General features: G+C 50.8%; 1 protein-coding gene across 2 annotated transcripts; it reads right to left on the bottom strand.

Annotated features, from left to right (window-relative positions):
- Positions 1–2,634: 2,634 nt before the first annotated feature.
- Positions 2,635–16,584, bottom strand: Tmem127 (transmembrane protein 127). Of its 2 annotated transcripts, XM_015499735.1 has the most exons (4): positions 16,505–16,584; positions 15,779–16,102; positions 7,215–7,379; positions 2,635–6,364 (listed from the first exon to the last, which is right to left on the bottom strand). In XM_015499735.1, the coding sequence occupies exons 2-4, from the start codon at positions 16,020–16,022 to the stop codon at positions 6,057–6,059; spliced, it is 717 nt and encodes a 238-aa protein (XP_015355221.1). In that variant the 5' UTR covers positions 16,023–16,102; positions 16,505–16,584; the 3' UTR covers positions 2,635–6,056. The 2 variants fall into 2 exon arrangements, with proteins under 2 accessions (XP_015355221.1, XP_048666302.1); XM_048810345.1 differs by lacking the exon at positions 15,779–16,102 and having other exon boundaries at positions 16,505–16,576.

Raw genomic sequence — 16,584 nt, 5'->3', positions numbered from 1 at the left:
TCTCCTAGTTCCTTCTTAATCTCTCCCCTTTCCTAATCTCAGGGGAAACAGGATTGCCTTTTTTCCTCATCCTAGGCAGATTTATCTGTCTGTGAGTGCACATCCATTACAGGAACAAAGTAATCCAGACTTTGGGAATGGAACCAGATGATCTCAGAAGTGACTCTCAAATAAACAAGTGAATCAAACTCCAACACAGAACAGTGGAATGTAGCCCTTGAATCACCTCTTTAAAAGCCCCGTTTTCCTGCTGATGGGCAGAATCACAGCCTTAAGGACACAAGTCCCCTGTGTTTCTCCTTTGCTAGCAAAGCAATAAACCTTCTTTTTCCTTTTTCTCAAAATTGGACTTAGCTTTTGGCAACACTCCCAGATAGCAGCTCAAAACAGTTCATGAGAACACCTGTCATTGTCAGCAAGACCAGGCTGTATGTGAAGCCACAAGGCCAATGACATCCGGGTCAACTTTTCCAGTCCTCAATCCTGCCAGTCCCACTGCGGGCCTGCTCCTCTCACTTCCTAATACTGCAGATCTGGGAGTTTGTCAACCTCCACCATTGTGTGAGCCCATTTCTTAGAATAAGTCTCTTTCTGAATGTATTCACATCTTATTGGTTCTGTTTCTCTGGAGAAACCCAAGTAAAACAGCAACACCCCAAGATCAGCAGAAATTTCAGGAGTTCTGAGGAATTAATGCAAAAATGTACCCTAATGGAGGCACTCCATACCAACCCCACGGCCTGGAGTCTACTCCTGCCTTTTCCCTCCCCATCCCCTCAGGTTGACTTCAGGATGGAGATATGGGGTGGGGCTGGTGTTAGGTGGGTGGTTACCCCCAAAAAGCCAGGATGTGTGCCAAGTTATGTCTTCAGGAATACCAAGCACTACTCCAACAAAGCACTGAGCTTAGAGAGAACAAGTCAGGAGAGTCAGAGCAGGAAGCAGGGGCTACGGGAGGAGAGAAGCAAAAGAGACAGTTCCTGAGACAGGATTGGTGCAAGCAAGGCTCGGCTTGCCCACTGAGAGGGGTAGGCCTGACTTTAAGGTCCATTTCTATTCAAGGATAGGTCTTACAGGCAGCTCATCTCCATTTCAAAGGCTCCTGCCAGCCAGGATTTCTGCTTCCTTGAGGCCTGGCCCTTGGGCTCACACATCCCAACCACAAACAGTGGTATTGAATCCAAGATCTCACAGGCAACCATCAATCAGGACACAGGATGATAGTGCAAGTCCTCAGTCAGGGAAAGGAGCATGATCTAAGTTGGGCAGAGATCAGTCATTCCAGTGCCTTAAATAAAGAGGTCAGTGTGAGCCTAGGGCCTCTGTCGGCCATGTTTGGGGAATTGGCTTAAGCAGAAAAATATAGCAAAAGCATGTGAGAAGTCATGTCTCCTGTCATTGCTTGAGTCCCTGGACCCAGCCAAACCTCCTGAACTACGCTGAGCTTTGCAGTTATAGGAACCAATAAATCCCATTTACATGAAGGCCCATTTGAGTTCTGTGTCTTGCAGCTGTTAGTACCTGGTAGTAACTGTGCAGTTTCCAGCCCTCTGGGTCCTTCCACCTAATGACCTATTCCACCTCTCCAGTGGATGTCACTACTGCTGAAGGGCAGCAGCTCAGTGCTCCCCAAAGCCACACCCTTCCCTCTTCTACTTCCCCACCATGAATCCCAGCATTCTCTCACCAAATCTCACCCATTCTTCAAGCCCCAATGAAGTTTCTTTGGCCTCAGGAAGCTCCTTCCTTGACTGTCAGGTTTCCTGCTGCCTGGCAGCTGGATTGGAAAGCCCTCAAGGATGGGGCTGTGTGTTAATATCCTGCACCCTCCGCATTGGGTCCAGTATATTTGGTGAATGAAATGTTGACCCTCTGGCCTAATGAACCTAAGGACAAGAAAGGCCTGTCAACATAATAGAAATTGTGTGTGTGTGCTCACACGTGCAAACTTCCCTTGTTCCCAGTCGATCATGAGGCAAACAAGTGGGAAAGAATAAGGGACACCCTCTCCCCACTACAACAAAGCCTACAACCAACCACCCCAAGGTGATTCCGGAAGCTAACTCTCCACCAATAGGAGAGGCACTGGAAATCTGAGCGAGAGTGCCACAAGACAGGTGGAACACAGCAGGCAGGTGGAACACACCGGGCATCGGGGCCACGTGTTCCATCTCACCACAGGGAAGGTCCCTTACAGGGCCAGTTGCCATTTTCTACAGACAAGGACAGGAACCTCTCAACAGGGCTGCCTACAGGCCCTGAACCCCTCAGGTCCCACTCTCAGGGACCTATACAGCTCCTGAAACAAGCCGTAACACAATTAACCATTCCCACATGGTTAAGCTGAGGAGTCTCACCACCACGTGTCCTGCACAGTCAAACATGCAGGCAAGTCCTCCATCACCGGGATCAGTGAACGCGTTGCTGAGGGAGCTGTCTTCTCCCACAGCAGTGAAGTCAAGCACTACAGTGAGGAACCCAGTAGTTCTTAGTTCCCAAACCTCTATCCCTAGCAGAGTGCCTTCATGTCCGTGTACCCATCAAAAAGTAGTCACGTTCTTTATTCCACACACTGCCCAACCTCCATCATGGTGCTACTCCCACAAAAAACTGCACAAAGAGGAAGACCGCAGGTTATTTGAAAACAAGGGCCAGGAAGTTTATTAGTTCCTTTGTGTCTCCCTATAGAACCTGTGTCTCGTTAGCATAGTGACCCAGAGCATGTACAACTGTGGGTGAGATGCCAGCTGGAGATCCTCTGGGTGTGTGGTGAGGACATCCTTTCCCCTTGGCAACCACCACTTCCTGTTTCCCAAGGGCTTTTTACTGCTCCTCACGTGCCCCACCGAGGTCTGCAGTTGACTCTACCTTCCAACTGTGGAGTATGGATGCTCGCGGATTTGCAAGGACTGGGGTTATTGGGTCCCTATCTAGCCCCTGGCTGTGACTGCTGCTTCCCCTCCTACTGGGGTGTCAGTCCCATCTGTCCCACCTTCTCACATTTTACACCAGGAGGCCCTCCTTCACACTGTCATGCCCATGGAGCTGGGTGCCTCCCTTCCCTCTCCCTGTGGCTTTTAGGGCATTCCATGGGCCTTCACCCCTTCTCCCACCAGATCCTGGTCCCCAGTGCGTTGTTGTCCTTGCCATTCCCTTGGTGGGAATGTCCTCTCCCCCTGAAGCTGCCTGTTCCTCTCCTCTGGAAAGGCGCTGTTTCTAGCTGTCCAGCAGACACCTCATGTCCCTCCACCCTCCTGTGCACAAGGCCTTCTCCTGAACTGAGGACATCAAAATCCCGGGAGACAGGATCCTGCCAATCACTGTGTTTCTCATGGAGGCTAATGGTGATTTGTGCATAACACAAGGGACCTTTCATATGAATGTCTGAGCAGGCAGAAGAGAACAAATTCCCAGCTCCTAATAAAGACAAGTACTCTCCCCAGGAAAAAAAAAGACCATCTAAATCGGTCACTCCCCAAGGAAGCCCTAAGCCCTCTGTCACATACACTGCGGCCTAGGCTGTGGGTGGAGAGAATGGAGTGTGAGCAACACTAGTGCCCAGCACCACCTGGAAACGCCTCCTGCAAGTCATCCTGGAACCACTTACTCCCAGGCCTCCGTCAGCATCGCATCCTATGGCATCAATGGAAGGGCAGCTCTTCTGAAGCCACAGCTGAAGCCTTCCTCTCCACAGTGAGGTTCAACAGCTCTCCTGCAGCACCCCAGGGGAGGCAGGGAGAAAGGGCTGGGGCGCCATCGACTGTGTCTAGCTGAAGGGCTTGGAAGTTTCCTGTGAGAAAGGTGTCAGGGCTAGGAGGCCCCTGGAGGTACAAATGTCATGAAGCAGGCACACGCCAAGTCCCTTCTCACTGTTTTAAATCACAAGCCTCATCTATGTCCTCTGCTTTTCCGAGAGGAAGGGAACAGATCAAATTGGGAAAATTGTGACAGAAAAATGACAGGCAGTCATTGGCACTTACATTCTTATCTGTAGTTTCTGTTTTTTGTTTTGTTTTGCGTTTTAATTTTTTTTTCCTAGAAAAGAAAAAACACAACCGGAGGGCTTTTTATGACAAACTATCAGTGTCAGGATGGCAGGGAAAGAAAGGCCAGAGGCATGGGAAGCCAATAAAAAGTGGGTTCCGAATCATGTGGAACGGTCCACAGGGCCGTGGCCAGGCCTTACAAGATGACCGTTCACTTTGGCATGCGAGTTTGGTGCCTGGCCTTCTGGCCTGCTCGCTCAGACACCCACACTCAGAAAGAGCTGGCCACACCTCAGAAACCTGCCAATGACAAACTCAGGACTTGACAGACAGACAGACTTATTAATTTAGCTCCTTGGCTCTGTGCTCAGGCATCACTCGGCAGCCTCTCCTGCCTACGGGACGGGTGTGCAGGAGTGGGGGCATCACCTCGGGGCACGCTTTGGCATCACAGCAGTGAACTCCAAGCAGCCACTCACTCGTGTGCAGACATGGTCCTCACCCACACCAGCATTTGTCCAGACATCCCTGGTCATTCTGGCCAAAGGCGGCCAGGGGCATGACAGTCCCCTTCTGCCACAGCTCAATGGCAGCATCCATTCTGCATTCTTGCTCCAACTGCTTATCGCCTCAAGGATGGGAGGAGACTGGAATATGTTCTCTTTTTAGCTCAGCACTGGACATGGCTCCAGAGAACTGAGTACGGACAGCTCAGTCGTCTGGATCCAGGCTGGGGGTGTCTCCCATTTTCCCCATGTGATACTCCAGGTCTCAGGCAGAAAATTCTGCTAGATCTAGAGCAAACAAGGTAGCCAGAGCGATGGAGGGCAACAAAGAGCCAGGAGCACACTGCGACCAGAGTACATTCAAGAAGGGGGCAGGGGCATGCAGCGAGCTGTAGCCCAAGTCACATTCTAGGGGACACACGGAGTCTGAAGGCTGTAGGCAGGCCTGTTGCCTGGTCGGAGTTCCTATGTGGAGACAGGAGGGTCCTGCCCTGTGGCCCCTGTTCCTGAGCTGAGGCCAGGTTCCATCTCAGTGCTGCAGTCCTGAGGAGCACCACGCTGGCCAGCCAGCCAGGCCACAGTCCTCAGCCCTCTGAGGCGTGCAGCAATGGTTCCACAGGAAGGCCCCAGGGAGCCGCCATTACTGGGAGGAGGGAGCCAGGAGAGAGGGGCTGCATTCTTCTAGGATACTCAGGGAGGGCCACCAGGGCTCAGAAGGAGCTGTGGTCCAAACTATTGCAGAGCCAAAAGGGATGGGATTCATTTCTGAAAAATGATAATAGCCTTGTCCCTATTTTAAAAAGAGAATATGGTGGTTGTTGCTTGGTTTTGTTTTTTCCTTGCATTTTAAAATGCGAAGGGGCTGGGAGATGGAGTCCCCTTCACACTGGTCCTATATAGGCACCAGAAGGCGCGGGCTCCTGCCAGGTCCTGCTCTCCTTGCCTGGCTCCCACCACAGAAGCCAGGGTGGGCAGGGAGGGCGGCCCTCTACTCCCCGATGACGGTGGTTCCTTTTCCCTTTAAGCCAGAGCCCGCGAGGAGAAGTCCAAAGACTAAAGTGCAGAGAATCCAGGGAGTGGACACCCTGGGACTAGGGCACTCCAAGGAGGAAGGAGGTGGTCAACAAGGAGCCACAGCTGCGGAACAAGCTCAGAGCCTGGTGACTCGAGTCTGCCTACATGGTCCCCTTTCTCTCTTGGGCCCTGTTGACAATTTCTCTCTCTGGGAATGTCCACTATTAGTAGCTCCCCAGGGAGTCCTGGTCCCAAAGATGTGGCCCACGATGGGGGAACACTTATCTGACCATCCCTGGTTGGTAGTGACTAGTGAATGGAAGGGAACAGAGGGTGGCGGAAAGGAGAAGGCATTATATAAAGTTGCTGGATCCCAGCTTTTGGGAGGAGGGACACGTGGACAACCCTAAAGGCAGAATCTCTCCTGGGGAAGGTTTGGTGAGGATGGTCAGGGTCCTACTGGTGAGGCCTATTGGGGAAGCAGGCCCTCTGGGTGTGAGAGGAGCTGCAGCGCTGGGGGAGGGGCTGTGGAGGAAGAGCCCAGCTGGCATTAGGGTGTGTAGGCAGGGGGTGGCTGGAATTGGTTGATGACTTCATACTCTGCGGGATAGGGCTCGTTCTCCTCCATCTCAGAAAGCAGCTCCAGAGCCTGCTCTTCTTCCTCTGTAGGGTAGTGGCGCAGAAGATTGGCTGCGGTGGCCAAGATTGAGGCTCCACCAGCTCCTGCCACCAGGTAGAAGCTAACTGCAAAGGTGACGTAGACCTGGGAGCCATGGTACTTCTTATGTTGCTGCTGCTGGGCCAGGATGAGTTCAGAAGCCCAGTAAGAAAATCCGATGACGGTGGCACACTGCAGGACTGGGGGACAGAGGGACAGCAAGAAGGGGGATTAGCAGATGCCCTGTGGCTAGGACGCTTGAGGACTAATCATAGCCTCTTGCTCCATTCTAAGTAGGGGCCTGCCTGGCCCCAGTCCCTGCAAGGAGTTCTACGGCCCAGGGCTAGGAACAGCTATCTGACTCCGACTAGACCAGGCAGATTCTCTGTCTAAAGAATTTGCAGTTGGGATACTAAGGTGCCTGGGTATGCTGGGGACCTAAAAACAAGATATAAGAATATAAGGGCTGAGATTGTGGCTCAGTGGTAGAGTGCTTGCCTCGAATGTATGAGGCACTGGGTTCGATCCTCAGCACCACATAAAATAAATAAATAAATAAAATAAAGGTATTGTGTCCATCTAAAACAAAAAAAAAAAAAAAAAAAGAACATAAAATGTGGGAGCTAGAGTTGGCTGGCACTACCATTAAATCAAACACACACACCAGCCCAGCCTCCTGCAAAGGCCGGCCTGCAGAGAAGGAGAGCCCGCTGCGCTCTCAGGGGAAGTACAGGGCTGTGGCCTGGTTCCTTCCTTGCTCTTTCCAGGTCCTAAGCTCGAGTCAGCTTCAGCTGCTATTTTTGGAGAGCTGAGGGGGTCTCTCGCAAGATTCTAACACTATCCCGTCTCCAGCAGTGCCCAGCAGGCTCGTGCTCCCTGCAAGTCCATCTGCAAATGGCTGGAGCAAGCTGCTAACACCCAGTGAGTGCTCTGAGGGCAAGAGCTCGGCACTCGAGCACCTGGAGTGATGTCTGCCTGCAGAAATGAGTCCCACCTGCCATTCCCACTCTGTGCCAGGTCCTCCCCTAGAATAGCAGGCCCTGGGCTTACCAGTGAGGATATGGGCAAAGGCATAGCGACGCGTGATCTTCAGGGCTGGGTGTTTGGGCCCAAAGACATCCAGAAGGAAGGCGGAGAGGCTGCACAGAATGCCCAGAAAGCAGAAGGCAGCAATGACCCGCAGGAGCAGCACTGTCTGGGGGTTCATGCAGAAATCTGTGGGAGGAGAACCAAAGCTTCAGGCCCCAATCACACCCTGGCATGGGCAGCACCCCACCCCCACCATCCTGTGAAGCCAGGGAGCCCTAGAGGACACTGGCTTGGCTCCTGCACGAGCTGGTCTGCAGAGAGGAGGGACAATCTCCACGGCTGCAGACAGGAACCTTGGGTCCCTGTTCCCATGCACCTTAAGGCTCCTCTTGCAGCATTCCCCTGCACTCTATGTGCCATGCCCTTCTCAGTGTTTTTAAAGGTCCTGGCAATTAATGAATGTGGTATGTTAACCCATTCTGCTAAAGGATGCTTGGGGCTCGTGGGGAAAGTCCACTATCACCTGAGCAGAGACAGAAAGGCTAAGGCCAGAGGTCAGTCAATACTGACCCTCTACTTACTCATTCCTTCCCTTTTGTACCAAAAAGAAGTTGAACCTGAAGACAGTAAATGAAATAAGCAAACCCAGGACAAATACTGTCTGAGTTCCCTTATATGAGACACCTGAAATAGTCAAATTCCTAGAGACAGAAAGTGGAATGCCAGGGAGAGTAGCGTGTGTTATAATGTGTAGAGTTTCAATATGGGATGATGAGGAAATTCTGGAAAGAACAGTGGTGATGTTTGTGCAACGTGTGAACATTCTTTATGTCATTGAACTGAAAACCAAAAATGATTAAAATAGTAAAAAAGAATTTTTTGTACCAGGGATTGAACCCAGAGTGCTTAACCTAACCACATCCCTAGCTCTTTTTTATATTTTATTTTGAGACAGGGACCCATTAAGTTGCTTAGAGCCTTGCTAAGTTGCTGAGGCTGGCTTTGAATTTGCAATCCTCCTGCCTCAGCCTCCTGAGCTGCTGGGATTACAGGTGTGCAACACCATGCCCAGCTAAAATGGCAAATTTTGTTATTTTTAAATTTTACCACAATAAAAAATAAATAAAATGAAAAGGGGAAAAAGTTGAAGGTGTTTAGAGAAATCAGTAACTAAAAGAAAGTATTAAATGATGCAGAAAGACAGTAGACAGCACCGCCCATTTGCTTTCACTCCCTCCCTGAACCCTACAGAACAAGACTTTTTAACAAAGCATAGACCCAAAGAGAAGGGGGCTGGGAAATGAAATTATGAAACTAGATTCACACCACAAAGCCCCAAAAGGCTCAGAAATTAATGGACGTCGCCAAGGTGCACGCATGCTCCCCCTAAATGAGAGAGAACAAAGGAAAGAGAAGATGGGGAGGCAGAGCAATATTCAGAGCCATGGTGAAGGCAGGTCCCAGGGTGACAACCAGGCGTCCGACACAGGGACTCACTCTTTCTCTCAGAACTTGAGCATCATTTATTAACTACACAACACTGTTTGTTTTAATAGCCATGCAAACTTCCAAAGCTTCTAGAAGCACAGAATAAAATACAGTCTGATCCCAAAAGAAGCCAGATCATGATTAAGTACTTTAAGTATTAATAAAAGTTGAAAATGACCAGGCACAGTGGCACATGTCTGTCATTCCAGCTTCTTGGGAAGTTGGGGCAGGAGAATCCCAAGTCTAATGCCAGTCTCAGTGAGAACCCATCTCAAAATAAAAAGGGCTGTGGATGTACACCAGTGGTAGAGCACTTGCCTACCACATGAGGCCCTGGGTTCCATCCTAAGTACTGGAGGCAGGGGGAAGGAAATGGATTTTGCTGACCTATCTGTAATCCCAGCTACTTGGGAGGAGGATTGCATGTCTGAGGCCAGCCTGGGCAATTTAGCAAGACCCTGTCTCAAAATTTAAAAAAAAAAAAAAAAAANATGATTTAAAAAACCTGGAAAAGGCTGGCCAGACTTAGGGTACAGGATCTCTTCCCAAATCTTGGTCAGGATGAGTCTGTGGATGGTGATAATCAAGCCCTCATACACATCGATGTATCTTGGGTGCTGGTTGATAGCATGTTTCAGGCCCCCAGAGGTCTGATTTCTACGTCTGGAACAGGGCTGAGAAATCTGGATTTTGACAAGCAGTGCAGGTAACCCTCGGGCACATGGTCCAAGCCTTCTCTCCAAGAAATACTGTCCCAGATCCCAGAGGAAAGTGGAAGGATGAAAGAAAAGTCCAGGAGCGAGGGGCAGGGGACCCAAACCCAACAAAGCCGACTCAACTCAGCAGTTGCCCCATCATGGGGTCTTGGGCAGAGGGAGGCGCTGGACCTTTGTGACTGACAGGTATACCCTACCTCAGGCTCAGAATTCTTCATTCAAATGCTAGCTGGACCAGGACAAGGTTCATGTGCTTCCATCTGGCTTTGGGTCACTCATTGAGCTGTCCTTAGGGATGTCATGATCTCATCTGCTGACCATCTGTTTGGGGCTTGAACAGCCAGCCCCAGTGACGGCGAAGCACTGCCAGGGAGCGAGAGCTCTGCCCGCAGCTGGACCAGCCTGTAGTGCATCCAGCCCCTGCACAGCTGAGACGGCGTGGCAGGGCTGCAGGAGTCCCAAAACCCACAGCCCTCCATGAAAGTAATGCCTAGGAGGCAGGGGCTGCCCCTGCTTTGCTCTGATTACTGCTAGTAGCTGAGATGGCTCTTCTCAGGGTCTGTGCAGTACTTGGGGGGGTGTGGTCCTCTGCTGCTTCCAGGAATGCCCTGAAAGAGGCAGGCTGCTCTGCAGCAGGTCACATTGGGTTCTACTCGCATTAGTCAATGCAGCCAGGCAACGAGTGAAGAAAGGGATCCGCGGGGCTTCAAAAAGACTGTTTTGCTGCTTCCGCTCACTGGTGAGCATAGGATGCTCATTTTATTATCCTTAAAAATGTGCACCTATTGGGGTTGGGGATGTGGCTCAAGTGATAGCGTGCTCACCTAGCATGCGTGAGGCACTGGGTTTGATTCTCAATACCACATAAAAACAAAATAAAGATATTAAAAATAAATAAATAAAGGTCCATTGACAACTAAAAAAAAATTTTAAAAATGTGCACTTATTATATACACTTCTATATGCCTGGGGTTCAAAATACATTTATTTTAGTAATAAGGAAAATATGCACGTGATTAAAGTTTCACAGAGGATGTCCCCCCCCTTCCAGATATCCACCAGCCCCTGGCCAGAGGCAAACACGGAGGGAGGTGCCCCGCATACCCCTGAGGGAAGAGCCAGCACACCCAGAGTCTAATGTTTTCTTAGTTCATCCTGCCACCACCTGGGGGTGGTTCATCACCCAGCTCAGATGAGGAGTCAGGGCTCCAGGAATTAAGTGATTTTCTCCAGGTCAGAGTGACTTCACACCCTGCCCTGTGCTGCTTGGAATCACTGAGCCCCAGTCAGCTGCTTTATTTTCCCTAATGGAGATAATTAATCAAATCCTAAAGAGGCGCCTGGAGTGAAGGGGTCAGGGGCTGACAAATGCTGCCAGAGCGTCCTCAGCAGCAGCTTGCTGGGCTGCTAAAGGAACAGCTTGCAGCAGGAAATCTCAAGGAAAAAAGAAAGGCAAGAAAGGTTAGGGTCATTAAATAACCGGAAGTGCTCATATGGGGACGTACTGGGCAGAATCTGCTTCGTGTGGTGTTTGAGCCTCTGCAGCACTATGGGCCAGGAGTCCACTTCTGGGTAATGGTCAGGACACCAGGAAGATTCTGGACCTGCTGCCAGATCCTACAGGTTACCTTGAGCAAGTACTTGACTGCCCTCAGCCTCTTTCTCTCATGGATCAAATGAAAGCAATAATATCTGCTCCTGTCCCAGTCACAGGGTGCAATGAAGGGCCAGCTGATTCCTTGCCGATGACAGAGCAGCCACCTGTTCTGTTACTGTCAGGGGCTGTTACAACTGGGCCACAGCAACATCACCCAGTGTGTTTTTCTTACACCAACTTTTTGGACCACACAGTTGTCATGTGTGGGTCAGAAGAGGTGTCCACCAAAATCACATGGAGGGCTCACTCATCAGAACCACAGCGTGGCTCAGAGAAGGGGCTTTCCATCTGAACCTCAGGCAGATTTGCCAGCTGCCTTTCTACACCCCAAAGCTGTGAGGAAGCCCTAAGATTTCATGCACATGCTTATCTCCACTGGATAGCCTCCTAAATTTCCTTTTTTTTTTTTTTGCAGTGCTGGGGATCGAACCCAGGGTCTTGTGCATGCGAGGCAAGCACTCTACCAACTGAGCTATATCCCCAGCCCATGCCCTAAGATTTCAGAAGAAACAAATTGTGAACTTCCTTTTGCATGACGATAATGGATGATCCAGGAGCCTGCTGCCATGTCTCCGATGGGACTTTCATTGAGAGGTCTCAGCACACAGAAAGGCAGCAGAGTTATCCCAGACCACTGAGGACTCAGTTCAGTGTTTTCCCTGGGGACACGGCCTTACTGTGTCTTGCTTCCCTTCCTACACAGCAGCAGGCAGGGCAGGCAACAGTACCTGCTCTCTCTCCAGAGGAGGACTAGAGACACAGGCCCCAAGGGTTATGTAGGTGTGACTTTATTTGTGGAAGAGGAAGGGCACATGGGGCAAGGCCCTGATTTTAGATTAAGCAGTGGTTAGGTCCACCATACTCTGGTGAAACACACACCCTGTCCTCCAGTTGTGCTCTAGCCTGTTTATTTTGTTAAACACTGCTTGACTGTCCCCTCGAGTCACCAGGAAAGAAGGCAGCTGCTATGTAATAGGATCCCAGGGAGCTGACTTTGCCCAAGGTCACTGGTGAGTCACAGGGCTGGATTTGTTTTGAAGGCCCTGGCTCTTCCTGTCTACCTGCCCATTACTCTAACCCCCTCCTGACCCACGTGGGCTGTAGGCAGGAAGGCTATAGTGGCTTCTGACCAGCTTCCTGCTGTTGTCCCACCTCCCTCCTCCTCATCAGGTCCCTGTGAGTTAGAGGCACTTCCCCACTGTCCCAGTCCCTCTGTGTGTGCATGGTCCTACCTGCCAGCCTCTCCTCGCTGACTTTCTTAGCTTCTAGACACATCTCAGACAGGCCTCCAACAGGGCCCTCTAGTGTCCAGCCAGGTCTTTCCCATAGACAGCAATGATGCTAGGCCCTGCAGGGCCTTGCAGTGCCAGCTGCCTCATTACCACCCGCAGGTACACAGGCCCTCTCAGGAAAGCCCTGCATCCTCCAGTGGCTGCTGTCAATCGTAAGTCACCTGATTCCAAATTCCAAACTTCCTCATTCTCCAAAGATGCTTCCTGAGGCTGTTCATGGAGCTGTCCTGGCTGGCCTCACGGGGGAGACAGAAAGGGGGTATGGGTCACCCCTTCCCCAGGTCTGAATATTGCTCTGAACCCAGAGCCAAGTTCAAGAGCTATGTGGTGAGCAGGCAGCCCTTGGGGGATGGAAGAATTTAGGACAGAACCTTCTGAGCTGGGCTGCACTTGTTAAAGCCTCTTTGGTTGAGTGGAGGATGAGTGGCTTTGCCTTGGGATCACCAACCTGAGCCTGATCACTGAGGCAGAGGGGGACAAAGAGCACAGCTTTGGCTGGGCTTGTGGTCAAAATTCAACCAGAACGGGGAAGTGATAAGCCTTGGGCAGCTCTGACTGAAAGAAACAAAACTGAACACACTAAGGTGGGTGGTAATAGGAATGGATTTCGGCATCAATGCCACCCAGATTAGCTGTGTGCTCCTGAGCAGATTACCCAATGTACCTGAGCTGAGACGGTTGTAAAGTGGGGCTGATGACCATACCTACCAAAAAAGATGTTTAGCAGAAACTGAAAGGTGACATAGAGTGTATTTAACATAATGCCAACACTGGCGCTGGTGCGGCCAGCTGGCCTGCCCCACTCCTCATGGCATGAGGAAGCCTGGCAGGTCTGTTCTTCCCCTGGAAGCATCTATCCATCTGTGCCCCGCAGCTCTGCTCCTCTTGAGATGGGAAATATCCCAGGGTCAAGTTTCACTATCTGTCAGGTCCTGAGGATCAGCATGGTCGCCCAGGATGTGACATGTCTGAAAGCTCACTGGATATCAAAACCAACAGGTAAAGAAAAGGGAGAGGAGGAGCAATCAGGGACTTCCTGATTCTTTGCCTTCTCCTGTTTCTGTGACAGCTCACAAAGCACCACTGCCAACTCTCCTGTGAACAGACACCATGTGTTCCTGCTTGCACTGGACAAGGAGACAGCCACGGGCAAGCCACAGAAACAAGCCATGGGTTAAGACCTCTAAACACATAGCAGAAGTAATGTAAAGGTTAAGGTAACAGATTTTATGTAAGATAAAATCTGTTCTGCATAATTTCTTAGAAAGGGTAAATACATATGTGAACATAGGAGAAACTACACCAAGAACTTCTTTTTATTTATTTTTCACATGCCTTTGACAAGGATGCACACTAAGGCAAGGTCATTCTTTTTTTGGGGGTGGGGGGGGTGCCAAGAATTAAACTTTGGGCACTTGGCCACTAAGCCACACCCCAGCCCTATTTTGTATTTTACTTAGAGACAGGGTCTCACTGAGTTGTTTAGCACCTCGAATTTTCTGAGGCTGACTTCGAACTTGTGATCCTCCTACATGATCTTCGTATCTCAGCCTACCCAGCCACTGGGACTACAGGCGTGTGCAACCATGCCTGGCTTGTGAAATTATTCTTTGACAGTTACAGTAAACAGAATAAAAACCTTAAATGAGAAACAGAATCGCTGTACATTGGTGTCACAGATCAGAGGGAGTCTCAGCTAGGCACCCAGCTGGGTCGCCTTGGGGAGATCACTTCACTGTTTTGAGACAACAGCTTCCTGGATTTCTGAAATAAGGATGTGGGACCAGACTGCCTCTCCCTTGGTCATGTGAATTTTATGAACTCCCACACCCAGGATGATCTTCAAAGAGGAAGCACCATGAACTCTCCCTGTTTGTAGGTGACACGGAACCCCTGAAACCCCATGGGGTGAAGTGCAAAAGGTCTGGAGGAAATGGTAGGAAGGTGGCAACTGTACTTTCCAGAAGGCAGATGCAGGGGGAATGTGCTGAGGGGAAGATCATGCAGATTCACTTGAATTTGATGGCCCTTGTGCCATCAGCTACATGATATGGAAAAAGCTGCACATCCCCAGGCCTCCATTGGTTTTAAAGAGCCAACCCAGGCCAGGGCACCATTCAGGGTGAAATCTGGAAGCAAACCAGAAGTCCCCAGCCTGTTCTCTATATAAAATCATCCAAAAGCCTCTAAAACTCAAGAGAAGCAAAGCATTAAGAGAATGATCAGAGGGCTGGGGTTATGGCTCAGTGGTAGCGTGTGAGGCCCTGAGTTTGATCCTCAACACTACATAAAAATAAATAAATAAATAAATAAAGATGATTCATGTCCAACTAAAAAATAAAAAATTAAAAAGAGAGAGAGAGAATGATCAGAGGAAGACAGCATTAGGCTACTACAGAATAAGGTTTCTCAGCATAGATCTGCAGATATGGTATATGACCCAATGCACAGAGGGGAAATAAGACCTTTTCACCAAATTCCAGGGCTTGAATCCTTCAAGAGACAACATACAGATATCTAACAGGAAGGGCTTCTAATACCCGGGCAGCAGATATCTGGAATACATCACAACCAGGGAGAGGCACAGAAGGAAACAGGAAGACCTTTAAGAATGGTTGATAAATGGGGTGATAAACTGTGATGTTTCTAAGGGATGTTTGGGGGTTCACTGACCATTTTTAGCTTAAAAATCTGATAGTATAGTCCTACCCTCACACTACACAGCCTTTACCCCCACTAATGGAGGCAGGACAAGGCAGGATGAGCCACAGAGCTTCTTGAGACAGGCCCTTCTGTGGGCTCTGAACTCCTGCCTTGCCAAGTAAAGAGAACAGTCATTTTCTTCTGCCTACCTGAATGAGAAAACAACAAAGCAAATTTACCTCAGTTAGGCTACTTATAAGAGTTTCAGGAGCCAAATTCCAACTGTTTGTTGGCAATGGAACTGACTTCTGATGTCCCAAAATGCCATGGACCCCCTTTTTCTTTGAGAAAAGTACAAATACCATAGAATTAAAATATTTTTTAAAACCTAGTCATATTAAAAGTTCCTTTTTTTCTCCATCAATCAGGCTGACCCAAAGCTGCTTTCCTGTATCTCATAGGTTCCTTAGAAGAGTATGGCTAATCATGACCCTTATCTTTTCTCCCTTATCTTTTCTCCACATATAGCGCCCTTCCATGGGCAGAATCCTAAAATAACAAGGAGTCCGGATTAGCATGGCTGTGAGGAGTAGGTGCTTAGCTGAAGAACATTAGAATTAATTAGAGGTCGGACCCCATACAGAGCCACCTGGTGGGCATGGACACCAAGAAGGAACGGGTTGTTTTCTTCAACCAAGTGCTACCCCCTCCCCCCAATTATCTCTGCTTCAGCTAGTCCCACTTACTGCATGCCCCCTGGCCCGGAGGGCAGGAGCACGGCGCCCTCACCTTTCAGCAGGTCCGGGTGCACGTAGCCCAGCACGTCCGAGACCCCCAGCTCCTGGCGGGAACAGGTGCCTCCGTGGATGTGCAACCAGGCAGGCTCGGCGAGGGCAGTGCACAGCGCCGTGATAGACAGGGCGCCAGGCAGGGCCGAGGCCAGGCTACGCTCCGGCTGCTTGGGCAGAGCGCTGCCTCCCGGACTCCTCCGCCGGCGCCCGCCGGGCAGCCCTGCGCCTCCAGGGGCATACATGCCAGGGGCTGCCCACCGTCGCTCTGCGGTCGCTGCTGGTCGCCGCCGACCTCCGCGGGGCGCGCAGAGCCTGCCTGTCCCTGTCCCGGGAAGGAGAGCGATGCACTGGGTTACCGGCGCGAGGCTGTAAGAGCCGAAACCAGGGGGTGGGGGGTGGGACCCAGGGCGGAGCGGAGGCTGGAGGACTGCGGGATTCGGGGGGCGGGGACGGGGGACTCTGGATTAGAGATGCGGGACCTAGGCAGAGAGACGGTCGGGGACCAGGTGGGGTCTGGGCACACCGGGACAGAGAAGGCGGAGGTACTGGGGATCGACCACTGGTGGTGGTATGTCTGCACCCCGGACTCGGGGCCAGAAGGTGCCCAGGGTCGGAGGACGCGGCTGGGCCGCGGGGATCCGGGACCGATGGTCGGGGACCGGCATTTTGGGGTACAACCTGCGCGGAAAAAAAGACCCTCCCCATTCTGCCCCCTGCTTCTCACCGGTTAGCAGGCCTCAGGGCTGGAATGGCGCCGCTCCGCCCCGTCACGGGCTTCTTAGCTGCCCGGGGCCGAGCTATCCC

This window comes from Marmota marmota, unplaced genomic scaffold (assembly GCF_001458135.2).
Source record: "Marmota marmota marmota unplaced genomic scaffold, marMar, whole genome shotgun sequence".
Classification (NCBI taxonomy): domain Eukaryota; kingdom Metazoa; phylum Chordata; class Mammalia; order Rodentia; family Sciuridae; genus Marmota; species Marmota marmota.
The sequence above is the reverse complement of the archived record's forward strand: the minus strand, read 5'-3'. Positions and strand labels throughout refer to the sequence as shown.